This window comes from Saimiri boliviensis, chromosome 13 (genome assembly GCF_048565385.1).
Source record: "Saimiri boliviensis isolate mSaiBol1 chromosome 13, mSaiBol1.pri, whole genome shotgun sequence".
Classification (NCBI taxonomy): domain Eukaryota; kingdom Metazoa; phylum Chordata; class Mammalia; order Primates; family Cebidae; genus Saimiri; species Saimiri boliviensis.
The window spans coordinates 71,227,088-71,241,589 of NC_133461.1; the positions used below are offsets into that span (position 1 = coordinate 71,227,088).

At 40.3% G+C, this 14,502-nt stretch overlaps 2 protein-coding genes and 1 pseudogene across 2 annotated transcripts in view; all 3 read right to left on the reverse strand.

Annotated features, from left to right (window-relative positions):
• Positions 1 to 2,704, reverse strand: part of ZNF519 (zinc finger protein 519) — a 53,289-nt gene extending 50,585 nt beyond the window's left edge. The window contains 3 exon segments of the mRNA XM_074384237.1: positions 448 to 572; positions 2,282 to 2,373; positions 2,653 to 2,704. Coding sequence (XP_074240338.1) covers positions 448 to 572; positions 2,282 to 2,373; positions 2,653 to 2,704 — 269 coding nt within the window.
• A 1,948-nt stretch (positions 2,705 to 4,652) lies between these two features.
• LOC101030592 (structural maintenance of chromosomes protein 3-like) lies at positions 4,653 to 10,736 on the reverse strand. Its single transcript, XM_074383812.1, is given in 6 exon segments — positions 4,653 to 5,675; positions 5,678 to 7,163; positions 7,165 to 7,504; positions 7,507 to 7,615; positions 7,618 to 8,034; positions 10,076 to 10,736. Coding segments are annotated over 6 exon segments (3,645 nt in total). The 5' UTR covers positions 10,661 to 10,736; the 3' UTR covers positions 4,653 to 4,967.
• Positions 8,077 to 8,656, reverse strand: LOC120361675 (large ribosomal subunit protein uL22 pseudogene; annotated as a pseudogene).
• Positions 10,737 to 14,502: the final 3,766 nt, after the last annotated feature.

Sequence of the window (14,502 nt, forward strand, 5' to 3'; positions counted from 1 at the left end):
CACTTTGGGACATCGAGGCGGGTGGATCACCTTAGGTCAGGAGTTCGAGACCAGCCTGACCAACATGGTGAAACCCCGTCTCCACTAAAATACAAAAAATTAGCTAGGCATGGCAGTGGGTGTCTGTAATACCAGCTATTCAGGGGGCTGAGGCAGGAGAAATACTTGAACCAGGAGGTGGAGGCTGCAGTGAGCCAAGATTGTGCCATTGCACTCCAGTCTGGGCAATAAGAGTGAAACTCCATCTTAATTAAAAACAAACAAACAAAAAAAAAAAAGAAAAAGAAAAATATTTTCTTTTTTACACCAGAAAACTCCCATTCTTCTTGAAGAAAGAACTGAAATTAATTCATGCAAAGCAGAAGCTCTCAAGAAACAGTCTGCAAAGAAAAAAAAATAAAATTCTGAGGAAGTGTTAGGAATTATGCATTAAAGTTACTCTCATGCAGAGAGACCAGGCTTCTGTAGTCCTCCAACATCACATCTCTATATAAATTCTGCTGGCCAGGGTCCACGCATTTCCACTCCTCTGGAGAGAATTCTATGGCCACATCCCTGAATGTTAAGAGTTCCTGAAAACATAGATCAAGTGACAGAGTTCTTAATTTGACTAGAGATGAAATGAGTTAAAATAACTAGCTCTGACTTATGTGGCTGACTGGGATTATCTGATAAAATAACTTTTAACACAGTCATATTCTCTAAAGTATTCTGTAACTCTGAGGGAAAAGGGTGCTATGCAAGCAGTTTCTGCTGCTGCAATGGAAATATAGGTTATACTGATGTGCCCCTACCAAAACCAAGCAGAGCAAGCCCTGTGACCTCCTGGAACAATGGGTAAACTCATCTCTCGTTAAAGTATTTGGAGGCCCTCATACTTGACCCTGGTCTCACCATACAACGATGTGAGGAATTTAAAACACAGGGATGTTTCCACCCAGAACAATAAACAGGATCTGTAGGGAGGGCACAGGTAACGATCTCTCTTCAAAGTGTCCATGTGATCCTGTTGAAAGACTGGGCTGACAGGCACTTAACTAAGCATTGCCTCTCAAGCTTCAATGTGCATATAAATTATGTGGTATTCTAGGCCTCACCATAACAAAATTCTGCAGGTTTGAAATGGGTTCATGAATTGGATTCTTATAACAAGTCTCCTGTTAATGCTGATGTTCCTCCTCCTAGACTCAGTATAGTACCATTCAGCTAGAGAAAGCAGGCACATGCAGAATCCCTTACCCCAACACCCTTATGACAACACAAATATTCTTCATCCCAAGAAAAGATCACCAATCATCATCCTGAAACACGGCATTCTCTGCAGGCCCTTTTACATAGTTTACATAGGCTGGAGATGATGACAATGTCTGAGTAATTCTGCAGATGAAAAACACGTGCAAAAGCAGTAACAAAATGTTTATGGAGCATGTACTATATGCTCAGGAATATGTCACAGAGCACTATGCTGGGAAGCTCACATTATGTGTGTTAATTCTTCTAACACCTGGGAGGTGGGTATAAGTGTCCCATACTTCCCAGGATTTAAATACAGGCCCTGACATTTCTATTTCTTCTTTTTTCCTATCAATGATTTTAAATATAAAATGTATAGAATAATATATCATTATAGACAGATGGGAGATATACAGAAAGAGCTAATTGTAATTCAGATGATTTTTAAATTTTTGTGTTTGTATTTACTTTGAAACTTGTGAGTAAACCATTGAAAAGGCAGGAATGAAGAACAGGTTGCTGGATGGGATGTCTGTAGAAACATTTCTTTTAATTATTATTTTTGTGTGTGTGTGATGGAGTTTCACTCTTGTTGCCCAGGCTGGAGTGCAATGGTATGATCTCAGCTCACTGCACCTTCTTTCTCCTGGGTCCAAGTGATTCTCCAGCCTCAACCTCCTGAGTGGCTAGGATTATAGGCACCCACCACCATGCCCAGCTAATTTTTTTTTTAAGTAGAGATGGTCGGGGGAGTGGCGGAGGGGTAGGTTTCATCATGTTGGGCAGGCTGGTCTTGAACTCCTGACCTCAAGTGATCCACCTGCCTCGGCCTCCCAAAGTGCTAGGATTACAGGTGTGAGCCACCATGCCTGGCCTAATTTTTTAAAAAAGAATTTAAGGCCCCAAAGTATATAGTTTTTCCCCCTTTATCTGTTTTTAGGTTTCAGAAAATTGTGAGCACTAGCTCTGGAGGGGCAGTAGGAGTAGGCACTCCGCACTCTGAATTCCTCCAGGCAGTTCTGGGAGAAATTTCAGTGTGGTGTCAGACCTGGAGAAAGTTTAGCAGCAGAGGGTGGATCTGGGCAGGGTTGGGACAGGTCTCTATGCTGCTAAGAATTTTCAATTTTGCCTTTTCTAAGCCTGCCCGAGAAATTTGATTTTCAGAGTTTGTGCAATTTTAATCTATTTTAGCCACTTCCCTGCCTATTTTATAACATACAATAGGAAGAAATTTAACCAAAACCCTTAAGTTTTCCTAAAACAATTATATTTGAAGCTAAATATTTATTCTCAGCAAGGTAAAAATAATATAAATAATAACAAATTCTCTTCTGTCCATGAATAGCCCTTCAGGTGGTGGCATCAAAACTCAAAAGAATGAAAGGGATGTGACCTAAATGAAGCTTAAGTCTCCTATACGCCTTCCATCTTTGTACTGAACACTGGATGCTGAATTCAACCACTTGTTCATGTGCTCTAGATTGCAAATTCCTTCGGAGTAGGGACCATGACTGCTTTCATCTCTTTTTCTAATGACCATATGAAATAGAAGCAATTGGCTTATTGATCAGTTTGAGTACTGAGTACTCAATTTGTACCATCTGGGTACAAACCAAGGAAATTATTTCTGTGAGGTGAGGAACAAACTCTGGCTGAGTCATTTCTATTTCTCTAAAATGGGAGCAGAATTAAACCTTGTTGTCAAACTGACCCCAATCTGCACAGGACACTCTCAGATGTCTCCAAAACTCACAGGTGTTGGTGAGAGTGTCCTCAGTGACTATGGGCTGATACCCTCATAATGACCCACGCAGGAGACACTCAGGCTTTGTGGGGAGCAAATATTATAGAAAATGGAACTGCACTGGTGGAGCAACAGATTCTGGATCTAGATGTAATATCTCCTGTCCCTAACCAGCTAACTCTGAGTAAGGGGAGGAACAAAAATACTCTACTCCAGTAAGAGTTTACAGGGGGGCATAGTTGTGATTATCATTCTGGATATGTTGTAGCTTTGACCTCCCACTGCTAAGATGCTTGTTTAACTTACAGATTCTGCCACAGGATTCTGTTGGCACCAGAAGCCTCTCACAGAGTTGTGGCAGTTTACTGGACAAGATCTGGAGAACTCAAATGGCTCCACTCTGAAAGTGAAGCTTAGGATGTCTATGTTGATCTCTCATGATGCAGAAAATGTCTTCTGTGAGTTTTCTGTATGTTTTCAACACAAAGTCTGAACCTGTCTTGTGAATCCTAGAGAGAGGCCAGCTTTTCTGTGCAGATTCTAGGGGGGATCAATGGGCCTCTGCATTCTTTGCGGTTACAGCAAGCAGGGTAAAACCAGAAGAAAGATCCTGTCATGGAGGCTCCTTTAACACCTTTTCTTCTCTAAAATCCCAGGACATAAATTCAGAATTTAGAACTGCACATTTAGGTCTTGAAGGGCTGGTGAACTATGCACATTCGTGGGCCTTTGGACAAGGGAAAGTGGGAGGGAGTTGAAGTTTTCAGGTTTAATTAATGTACATGTGTGACCTTGGTTGGCTTTAAGGGCCTCATGATCTGAATCAGTGTCAGATGTGAAGATGCCAGGAACACTACAGGAGGCAGAATACTTGATTGCTGTTCTGAAAAGTTATTTTTATAAAAAGATACTGTACCTGCTCTAGAAGGGACTGTAGATTCCAAATAGAGAGAGAGACTATTCTGTTTGCAGATTTGGGGAGCACTTAGTTGCACAATTGTGGGCTGTGATTGGAATCCTGAGAAAGAAAGTTCCCTCTAAAGTGAAGCTTGGTGGGCACCTTGTGTATAACATGTAGTAATGTTGGAGAGTGTGTGGAAAACATAACTAAAAGCAAACTCATCTCCAAATCTAAAAAATTCTCCACAATAACAGAATAGCGAGAAAACTGTTTGGTTATATAATTAAACTAAAATGTGATGTACATCACAGGCAATCTACTAAGAGATGGTGAACATAGAAAGGTCAACATAATTAGTTATCAAGTGCATCATTTGTCATACAAAGTTCATTATAATTTAACCTAGTAATTTAGTAGCTCATCTGAATTTTCTAATTGGTAATGTGTAAAGGAAAAATAAACCCTCCATCTTCATGACAGGAAGTAATTTTGTAACAAGGAGTTAGGTACCTGCTGAAGGCAAGCAACTTTCTATTCTCCTACAGAAACTGTGGGATAGGGTGTATATACTTATTATTTACATTTCAAAGCAACGGTTCCCAGGTCCTAGATTAAGACAATTCTGAAACAAAAGACTAAAAACACACAAAAGCCAAATGACCTATTTAACTGATAAAAATGATTTACATATATTTCAAAGAAGTAGATAAAATCTTTAAATATAAAAGTTTTCAAACTAAATGTTTTTTTTCTTTTTTTAGTCATAATACCGATTATTTAATTGAAGCTATTTAAAAAAGGCAGTATAAGTGATAAAATAACTAGGAAAGAATATTTAGCATGTTTCAAAAAATTTAAAATAGGAGCAGGACATTTTACAAAAAGTTGTACAGGAAATAAAATTCTTAAACTATAGGTAGAAACATTACAGCGTATCTTATAAAATACAAAGACAAATATAAAAGGACTATGATGCTTTAAATCTGAAAACTACTAATAATGGTCAAATATTTAGGTTTAAATTTACAGTTCGTGGGTAACTATACACATCTATACACATCTCCCAAACCAGTAGGTAGTATTTTCCAATTAACCATGTGTGGTATCATCTTCTACGAAGTCTTTGGCCATCTCTGCTGTGATCACATCAATATGGCTAACCTTGTTTCTGAACTTTACACCATAGAATTTGTCAGCTGACTCCAGCAGTTCAGGCCTAAAAGTAGCTGTAATAAACTGAGCATGTACAGCAAGTTCCATAATCATATCTGACACAGCCTTTCTGTGCTGAGCATCCAGAGCCTGGTCAACCTCATCAAACAAGTAAAAAGGAGCGGGGTCACATTTCTGAATGGCAAAAATCAGAGCAAGGGCTACCAAGGATTTCTGTCCACCTGAAAGCTGTTGCATTTCTCTCATTTCACCTTGTTTTCCTGTAAATGACATCCTAATTCCAACTCCAGTAAACTGGTCAACTGACGGGACACTGCTTTGTGAGCCAGAACCCCTCTCACTCTCACCACTCCCTTCTCCTTCATCTTGAGACTGACTGCCCTCCACATCTCCTTTCTTAATCACCAAGGTGGCTTTGCCACCAGGTACTAACTTCTGGAATACTTCACTGAAGTTCTTGGATACCTGTTTGAAAGTTAACTGAATAGCTTCATATTTCCGAAGTTCAAGTACATTCATCAGCTCCATGATTAATTTGTAACCTCTATCTAACTCTTCTTGTCGCTTTATTAACTTTTCTTTCTGCTCAGAGAAATTTACAAACTGATCCAAAGCCTTTTTTTTTTAACATGACTATACTTCTTTAATTCAGTGTTGCACTGCTCAGGTTTTGGAAACAACTGTTTGAGGCTTAGCATCTGGTACTTTTCAAATGCTTCCTGGGGTAGTGATCCGAGTTCTCAAATTTTCTTCATACACTCTTCTTTCTTCTTCAATAGCATGCCTTACCGATTTGTCATCTTTTCCAGTTCTTTCGTATCATGATTTATAGCATCCATATGTTCTTTTTCCATATTTTTCCAGTGCTCCATACTCTTTTGAAGTTCCTTAATTCCAGCTTCTGTTTTATCAATGGAATTGTCCAAATCTTCTGATCGTGCCATAGTGTCTTTCACTCTTTTATTGATGGCTTCAAGTTCTGATGTTGTGGCAGTGAGAACAGTACCCCCTTCTGTCTCTCTCAGCTCATTAATTTCCTGTTCTACTTGGTCCAAGTGTTTTCTCAGATTCTCATTGAGATAAGTCTCTACTCGAGTAATAATACCTTCTAATTTAATTCTTTCATTTAGTAACTGTCTGTTTTCCTGCTGAAGCTGACGAATCTCATCATTCAGTGCATCTACTCTCTTCTGATCTTCCAGACTCAGTTGAGAAAGCAAATCAGTTCCCAGTTCTGCTTTCAATGACTCTCTGGTAGACTCCATAGCGTGCAAGCTTGCCTCCAAACTCTGTAAGCTACGTTGCTTAGGCATGAAGGTTTTCTCTGACTGCTGCCTCTTCTCTTTTAGCGTCTTCATTTCTGACAATATGCTATATCTAGAGGCTTTAAATTTCCTTTGCTGGGTCTCAATCTGCTGCATTTGGTTCATCAACTGATTGATTTCATTATTAATCCTTTCAATATTTCTGCGCAGGTTTTCATTGAGCTTTGCTTCAAGCTCACCTAGTTCTTCTTCTGCTTTTCTAACATCTTTTTGCAATTCAAGTCGAGACTTCCTTGTGTCATAATAACCTCCAGTTAGAGCACCCCGATGACTGACCTGGTCACCTTCCAAAGTAATGCAGTCCATAGTGAAAGCACGGGCCAGCTGGGTTGAAACTTCCATGCTACGACAAATAAGTGTCTTTCCAAACACATGTTTGAAAGCTTGGTCAAATCTGGGATTGTACCTCAGTTTACTGATCATAGGAATGGCATCATTGGTTTCAGGATAGGCAGTATCCCTGACATCTAACTTGTTAAGAGGTAGAAAAGTAACCTCTCCAGGAAGATTCATTTTATTAAACTCCATTAAAATCTTTGTGCTGACTTCATCTGAATCAACAATGTGATAAAATAACCTGTTTCCAGCAGTGACTTCCACGCATGTGTAGAAAGCTGGTTCACATTCAAAGTTATTCATCACAATGCCATGATAGCCATTTTGAACATGCTGGTTTATTCCTTTTCAACGAAAGTGGTCTAGCACTTTGTTTATGCTGTCTATTCCATTTAAAATGGCCTTTCCCGTTGCCGCTCTAAGAAGTTGTTGCTTCTTTTCAAGATCTTCTTTTAGCAGCAAGTGCTTGCTGTTCTGCATTCTCTTCTCTCCACAAGTAATTTCTCTCACTTTGTAATTCATCTTTCTTATTTTTTACTTCATAATATTTTCTGTCCAGTTCTTCCACTCGAGCTTTGACTTCATTAAGATCCTGGTCCAGTTTATTATACTGCTCCAGATTTTTCTCTTTATTTGCTTCACTATCTTCCAAATCCTTATGAATAGCAGCAATCTGTCTTTTCTTGTCATTAATAGCCTGATCTAAAGACTTTAGTTCCTTTTTAATCCATTTATCCCTTTCTTCTTTTGATGTAAACTGGCTTCCTCGACCCTGTTTTGTGTAAAGACCATTCTTTCCTGGGTAGCTTGAACCAATCTAGGAATTCCTCGTTCTTCTTTCTCTCTTACACTGTTGAATTTAGGTTCTGTTTCTGCCAGTTCTTTCTGCTTTTCTTCTATTTTTTTTCAAGCAGCTTCTGCCTCTTTAATAAGCGTTTCCTCTGTTCACTATTGCCTGCCAGTTCATCTTGTAAATCCTTGGCTTTAAGCTCCAACTTAGATCTCTGCTTAATTTGTTCTTGTCTTTCAGCACTAAGCTGTTCTTTTTCTTCTTTCATAGCTGAAATTTTTGTTTTCAATTCTCTGACTTGGCGTTCAATATCCTCCATTTTATCTCTTGCATCCTGTTGGGCATCTCTTAATTGTCTGGATTTTTCTCCACTAGTCTCTCGCTTAGCAGAAAGCTCATCAAGTTTAGCATGAGTCTCGTTAAGTTCCTGATTGTAAATGGTATATTCCAGGGCTCATTTCATTTTATCCCGCTTCTGATACTGAGCTAGTTCTTCCTTTTCTTCCTCTAAAGTATGTAATCTCTCTTCAATGTATTTTATTTTATTTTATTTTTTTTCCTTTTAGTTGCATTTATTTTAAGGCTGAATTTATTCCCGTGCCATAAATTTTTGTTTCTTCAGTTTCTTCTGGGATATTTTCTTCTTCTGGGCAACCTCCTCTTCTGGTTTAGGAACAATCTGTTCCTTTTCAGTAAGGATCATCTCAATGTAGCAGGGAGAACTCATGTATGGGTTAATTCGACCATGAGCTCTGTAGGTCCGGCGGCGCATCTTGGGTGCTTTGTTCACTTGGATATGCTCAATGACCAGAGAATCTACATCTAAACCCTTAAGTTCAGCATTACTCTCTGCATTTTTAAGCATGTGCAGCAAAAATTCAGCACTCTTTTTGGGCCACCGACCTTGTGTCCAGCCCCACTGCTTGGCCTGGGCACACCTGCCAACTCCACCATTGTAACGTCGGAATGGTATGCACTGTTTCTGTAAAGTGACATCTTTCAGATACTTCGTGGCTTTTCGTATATGCATACCCTTGATGGCCTGAGCAGTTTCACGTGTATTCTTAAAGTGAACACGAAGATTGGAACCTCTTGATTTGCATGACTTTGTGGGGTTCTCCGGATCAAGTGAATAGCGAACCATTTTCACAGATTACCTGTCAACTTGATTGCATTGAAGAATGCCTAGATAGCCAGTAAAGCATTGTTTCTGGGTGTGTCTGTGAAGGTGTTGCCAGAGGAGATTAACACTGGAGTCAGTGGACTGGGAGAGGAAGCCACATGCAAAATGTGGTTGGGCACCATCCAATTGGCTGCCAGTCCAGTTAGAACAAAGCAGGAGGAAGAAAGTGGGATAAACTGATTTGCTGAGTCTGCTGGCTTTTATCTGTCCCCTGTGTTGGATGCTTTCATCCATTCCTCCTGCTCTTGAACATCAGACTCCACAATCTTTGGTCTTTGGACACTTGGACTTATGCCAGTGTTTTGCTGGAGGCTCTCAGGCCTTCAGCCACAGACTGAAGGCTGGACTTTTGGCTTCCCTGCTTTTAAGGCTTTTGGCCTCTGTCTTCTTTCTTCCTCAGCTTGCAGATAGCCTATCGTGGATATTTGCTTTGTGATCCTGTGAGCCAATTATCCTTAATAAACTCCCTTTCATATATACATATATCTTATTAGTTCTATCCCTCCAGAGAACCCTAATACACAAATTAATTAGAAAAATTAAATCACTGGTAGTTACATTATGGACTATTTCCTTTATTCTCATATTATTTATGATTACTGTCAAATACATAGTGCCTCAGAGACCCATAAAAGTACAGTTATGTAAATCCTAATCTGGTACAACAAAAATAGTTTGACTATTAACACTTGAATATCAATTCTTAGAAAAAAATAATGAAAACATTATAATGAAAGTATAATGCATGTTTTTGTATCTGATTTTTAAAAATATATTGTCAATATTCTTTTCCTGTAAAAGGTCATTTTTGGACATTTCAACATAGCTATAAAGACATAAAGGTAGTTAATGATGGTGGTAAAATTTAATGCAAAGTTTTAAAGAAATTTATATTTACCAGATGTTAAGATTTTATGAAGACTTCAAGAAAGATACTGGCCAGGCATGTTGCCTCACACCTGTAAATCCCAGAACTTTGGGAGGCTGAGGCAGGACTGCTTGAGGCCAGGATTTCAAGACCAGCATAGGGAACATAGAGAGATTCCATCTCTACAAATAATCAAAAATTAACTAGGTGTGGTGTCACATGCCCATTGTTCCAGCCACTCAGGCTAAGGTAGGAGGAATGATTGAGCCTGGGAGGTCCAGGCTTCAGTGAACTATAATCACAACACTGCACTCCAGCTTGGGCAAGAAAACAAGATCCTGTCTAAAAAAATAAAGTAAATAAAAAATAAAAGATACATGCCATGTTAATTTTGATAATTCAATCTCTGATTTTCTGTGGTTAATGTTATTCATTGTTTCTTATTTAAAATCATTCCTTTCCATTTTAAAGTAGCCATATCCTTCCTAAACAAGTAAGAGGTTTTAAAAATAATAATTCAATGTATTTTAACAACTCATTGATTTTTTCCCGTTTGCCCTCTGTTTCTTTCATTAAAGAGATGCTTTCTTCCTTTCGTTCATCATACACTCTAGTACCAGCTTCTTCTCTTAATAGCTTTAATCTCTGAGAATCTGGCGCTGTCGCCATCTGGTTGATCTTTCCTTGTTTAACAATATAGTAAGGATTGCTTTGGGAAAACCCAGCACTTTCAAGAAGGTTCATCACATCATTTTTCGTGACCATCTTCTTGTCTAAGAAATACTGATCTTTTTTGGCACCAATAACTCTTCGAAGTGAAACTTCCTCTTTATCAATTGGTAACCGGTTGTCTGAATTATCAAAAATAATCTCCGCAAAAGCAGAAATAACACGAGGACCAGTACCTTCATGCAATAAGGCCAACCGCTGTTCTGGACGAAGATGACTAAACTCATCACTGAGAACAAACTGAATTGCATAAAAAAAGTTACTTTTCCCAGATCCATTTCTGCCCACAATCACATTATGTTTTGAACTGAAGGGCTCTACAATTGTTTGATCTCTGTAACTTCGAAAACCCTGGATAATCACCTGCTTTATGTACATGATTCTGCACCCCTCGCCAGGAATGAAACCCGGCCGGGAGCAGCAATTGCGCCGCGGCAGAGTCGGGTGAGGCACCTACGCGACCCCTCCCCCAAAGCACTGCTCGCTCCCCTCCTCAAACTAAATGTTTTAAGAAAAGAGAGAAGAGCAAAAATTCTTCCCTCATTTTAAGAAGAAAGCGTTAAGCTTTTTCTAATTTGTATTTGCTCCAACAACAGCCAGGTCTAAAGGCATGGTCTTAAACTCATTAACATCTGACTTCTAGTAGGCACTGAATGCAGGCACCTGAGAGATGGACTTGGGCACACTGTGTACACAGGAAAGGGGATTTCTGGGGAGGTAAAATGCAGAAAAGAGAAAGATGCTATTGAGAACCATCGGGGGGGTTGCAGGGCAAAACTGATGAAAGAACTGGTTTGTGCTACAGATACAGGCTCCAGCAGCACTAGGCTCTGACGTATTACTGTGTTCATACCATCAAAAGAGATTATCATCAGCTAGTCCAAGAAACATGGGTCAGTGAAGAAAACAGTTACTGATAGAGATTCAGTGTCTAGGGTTGAGATAAACCAGGAGTTTTCTAGGCACCTGTGTATGTTCTTGGCAGAAAATTCTAGGCACAAAGCTGTTGTGGGCACAATCCCTGAGGGTAAAACCTTGTCCTGGGAGGAGGTTGGCCAGATTAGTTTTTAGTGAGTATGTTCAAGGGTGGGTTAGAAGCCTGTGGGGGCTGGCAGCAGCATGGGGAGAGGGAATAGGTTCTCAGAGCTCCTTCAATCTAAGCTCTTAGTCCCCTCTCATATTAGGAGGAGACCTGTAATTATGGTACAATGCACAGTGTGATGATAAGGTGGTGTGTAAAGTCTCACTTCCCTCAGACACCTGGAGTCCCCTTGCAGCCCAGGCCCCAGTGATGTCTTTCTACTGACACAAAATGTGAGGAGTCTGCTGAATACCAACCAATCATCTAACACCAACTAGCTGTTCAACAACTCTATTCCAATGCTGCTCAGAGTCAGCATAGATCCCACAAGTTCAGGGCTAAGTCCCACAATGGTGCCCCCATTGCCAATGACAGGCACATGCCTCTGGATACCCATCTTTATTTCTCACCTACTGCCTACAAATCAAGGGCTTCCACATTCCCCTCCTCAAACTCAATAATTTGATGTAACTATTCACAGAACTCAGCAAAGAACTGTACTTATATATATCAGTTTATTATAAAACATACAACTCAGTAACAGCTGCATGGAAGAGATGCATAAGGCAAGGAAAACTGGTGGTGAAAGTTGGGGCAGGTAGGTAATTCTGCTAAATAGCTGTGACTGAATAAATTCCTTATGCTTTTTGTTCTCTGAAATCAGCTTAATGAAAAGAAACACCCTTCCCATTATGACTTCAATAATACACCCCCACCTTTTTTAACCTATAACAGAGCCAGACACAGACCACACATTTCCATTGTTTTCTCATGAACAATTGGCTAAACAATTTCACCTTTGGTGGCCAAAATACACACACACACACACACACACACACACACACACACACACACACACACATATATATATATATATATTTGTTCAGGCCCCTGAACTTTGACCTATTTTCAGCCTGAGTCAACATTCAATCTCTCTTTATTAACCTCCTGAGAACAGGCTGACTTCAGGATGGAACATTCTCTGATTCAGAATCTGATTTTGCCACCCTTCATTCTGTCCACCTCCTCTTACCTTCCTTCTAATCTTATTTGCTCTTTCCAATTTTCTTTCAAAGCCCTTTTCTGCCTATACTTTGAGATTCAATTTACAGTTAATAAAAAACAAAGTTGAAATAGTGAACAAATCTATTGAAGGGACCAAACTCAGGGAGTGACAGTGCTTACTGGAACATCTGACTCAAGTGTCGAATCAGGCCACCTTATCCCTTCAGACTTTCTCTCACTCTCATACTCCTCACTGAAGTGCTCACTGCCCACCCTCCCTGGAGACACTGCATTGTGTCACACTCTGCGTTTTGCTTTGCAGGTTCTTGCACTGCCTCCCTGGGGTGGAGTTTTTCCCTTAGCAAATATAAGAGAATTCAGAAGGCAGGAATAATCTGTCTTTTTCTCTGACTACTGGCATCTGGCTGACCAGCACTGTGCCTCCATGGAATGAAAACTGGGATTGGGGAAAAAAACCTTAAAATCCCAAGACGTTCTTTTCTTTTCAGGAAGGGTAAGCCTGCATATTTCTCTCATCCCCTCAAAGGGCATTCATCTGTTCCTTTTTTAGAAGCTGCACTCCCACCATACCTCAGAGTGTCCTCTGGAAGATTACCAAGGTTTGATATTCAACAGAACTTCCAAAAGACATGACTCTGGTTTGTATCTTGGGCCATTTCAAGACAGTTATAAAACTCAGAACTAGAAAAAGGCCCAAGTGTGGCTGAGGAAACATTGCCCCATAAAGTTGCCCAAGGAAAACATCAATTAGATGTCCTAATAAGGCGTTTTTGCCGAGGGAGGATGCAAAGAGAAACAACAGAAAGGTTTTTCACAGTTGAGTGCCAGAAGATTATTTTCTGCTTTTCTCTCATGAAATATTTGTAAGTAGTAAACAAGTATTTTACAAAGTGCCATCCACTGCTCTATGAAAAAGTGATTAATTAGAATACTGTTTCTGAAATTAGCAATAAAGGAAAAAAGTAATTGATAATGTTTGGGAGGGGAAGAGTTGGCTTGGGGAATGTCAACAAGAAACCGGAAATTTAAGACTTTACTTCAAGCCAAGTTAGGCTGGCAGAACAGAGTAGTGGATGTGAGACCCTGCTTGCCACACATTTGGAAAATGCAGACAAAAACCAGTGTCTTTGATTAAAATTAAAATAATTAAACAGCAGTCAGTTAGACTGAAGTGGCTCTAGTGGTCTAGGTCTCTGTGTAAAAAAAAGAAATCTAACTTACATGCATTTTTTTCTTAGTTACTATCTTAGAAGGAAACAAAATTCAAGCTTAACCAGCTACAAACCTCCAATTAATCACCGATTACATAACCAGGAAATTTCCACCCAGACACTCCAAATAAAGGGATTACATAACTGTACCCAATCAATTATTTAATTATCTTTGCTTTCTCACACACTTAATAAAATCCTTTCTTTCAAGACTCTCTGGTGGTCCCAAAACCACAAACCATTGCTGAGTGCTGTCCCATTAATTAATCACTATTAGCTCATATAAGCTCTTTACATTTTATGATGCCTCAGTCTAATTCTGAATAAGGTAAGGTAGGGATGGAAAACCCCAAGGACCACAGCTCCTCCCACGCAGGAACCTGACTCTCTCCTCATTATCACCTCCCAACCTGGGGAAGATGCAGAGGGGCGGGTGCAGAGCTGCCCAGAGAGCTATAGGCTGGGGCCAAAGTCACCATGCAGGGACTGGACAGGATACCCGGGACCCCTGCACCAGAGGGGACTGATCACTAAGCTGCAGGGCACTCGACTCGCAGACTCGGTCCCACCACCACCATTTCCAGCCAGTTCCAAGGAGCCCCCTCCCCAAGTCTCGGGATGCCCAGCCCCACACACTCACCACTTCTCGTTTTCAGGGGTGTCCTGGAGTCTTAGCTATAAATCTCCCAATGCCAGCACATCACAGAGTGACTGAGTCTCAGAATGATCTAGACCTCCAGGAGAGAAGGATACAGTGCAGTGAAGCCTGCCTGCTCTAGCTCAAGAAAGACAAAGGCCGGGCCAGATCCGGGAAGCCACATTTTCCACTCTGGCTGAGTGCCTGATTGGATGGTTCCCACCCCAGATGCCTGACTGGATAGGACTCCAGGCTCCACATCTTC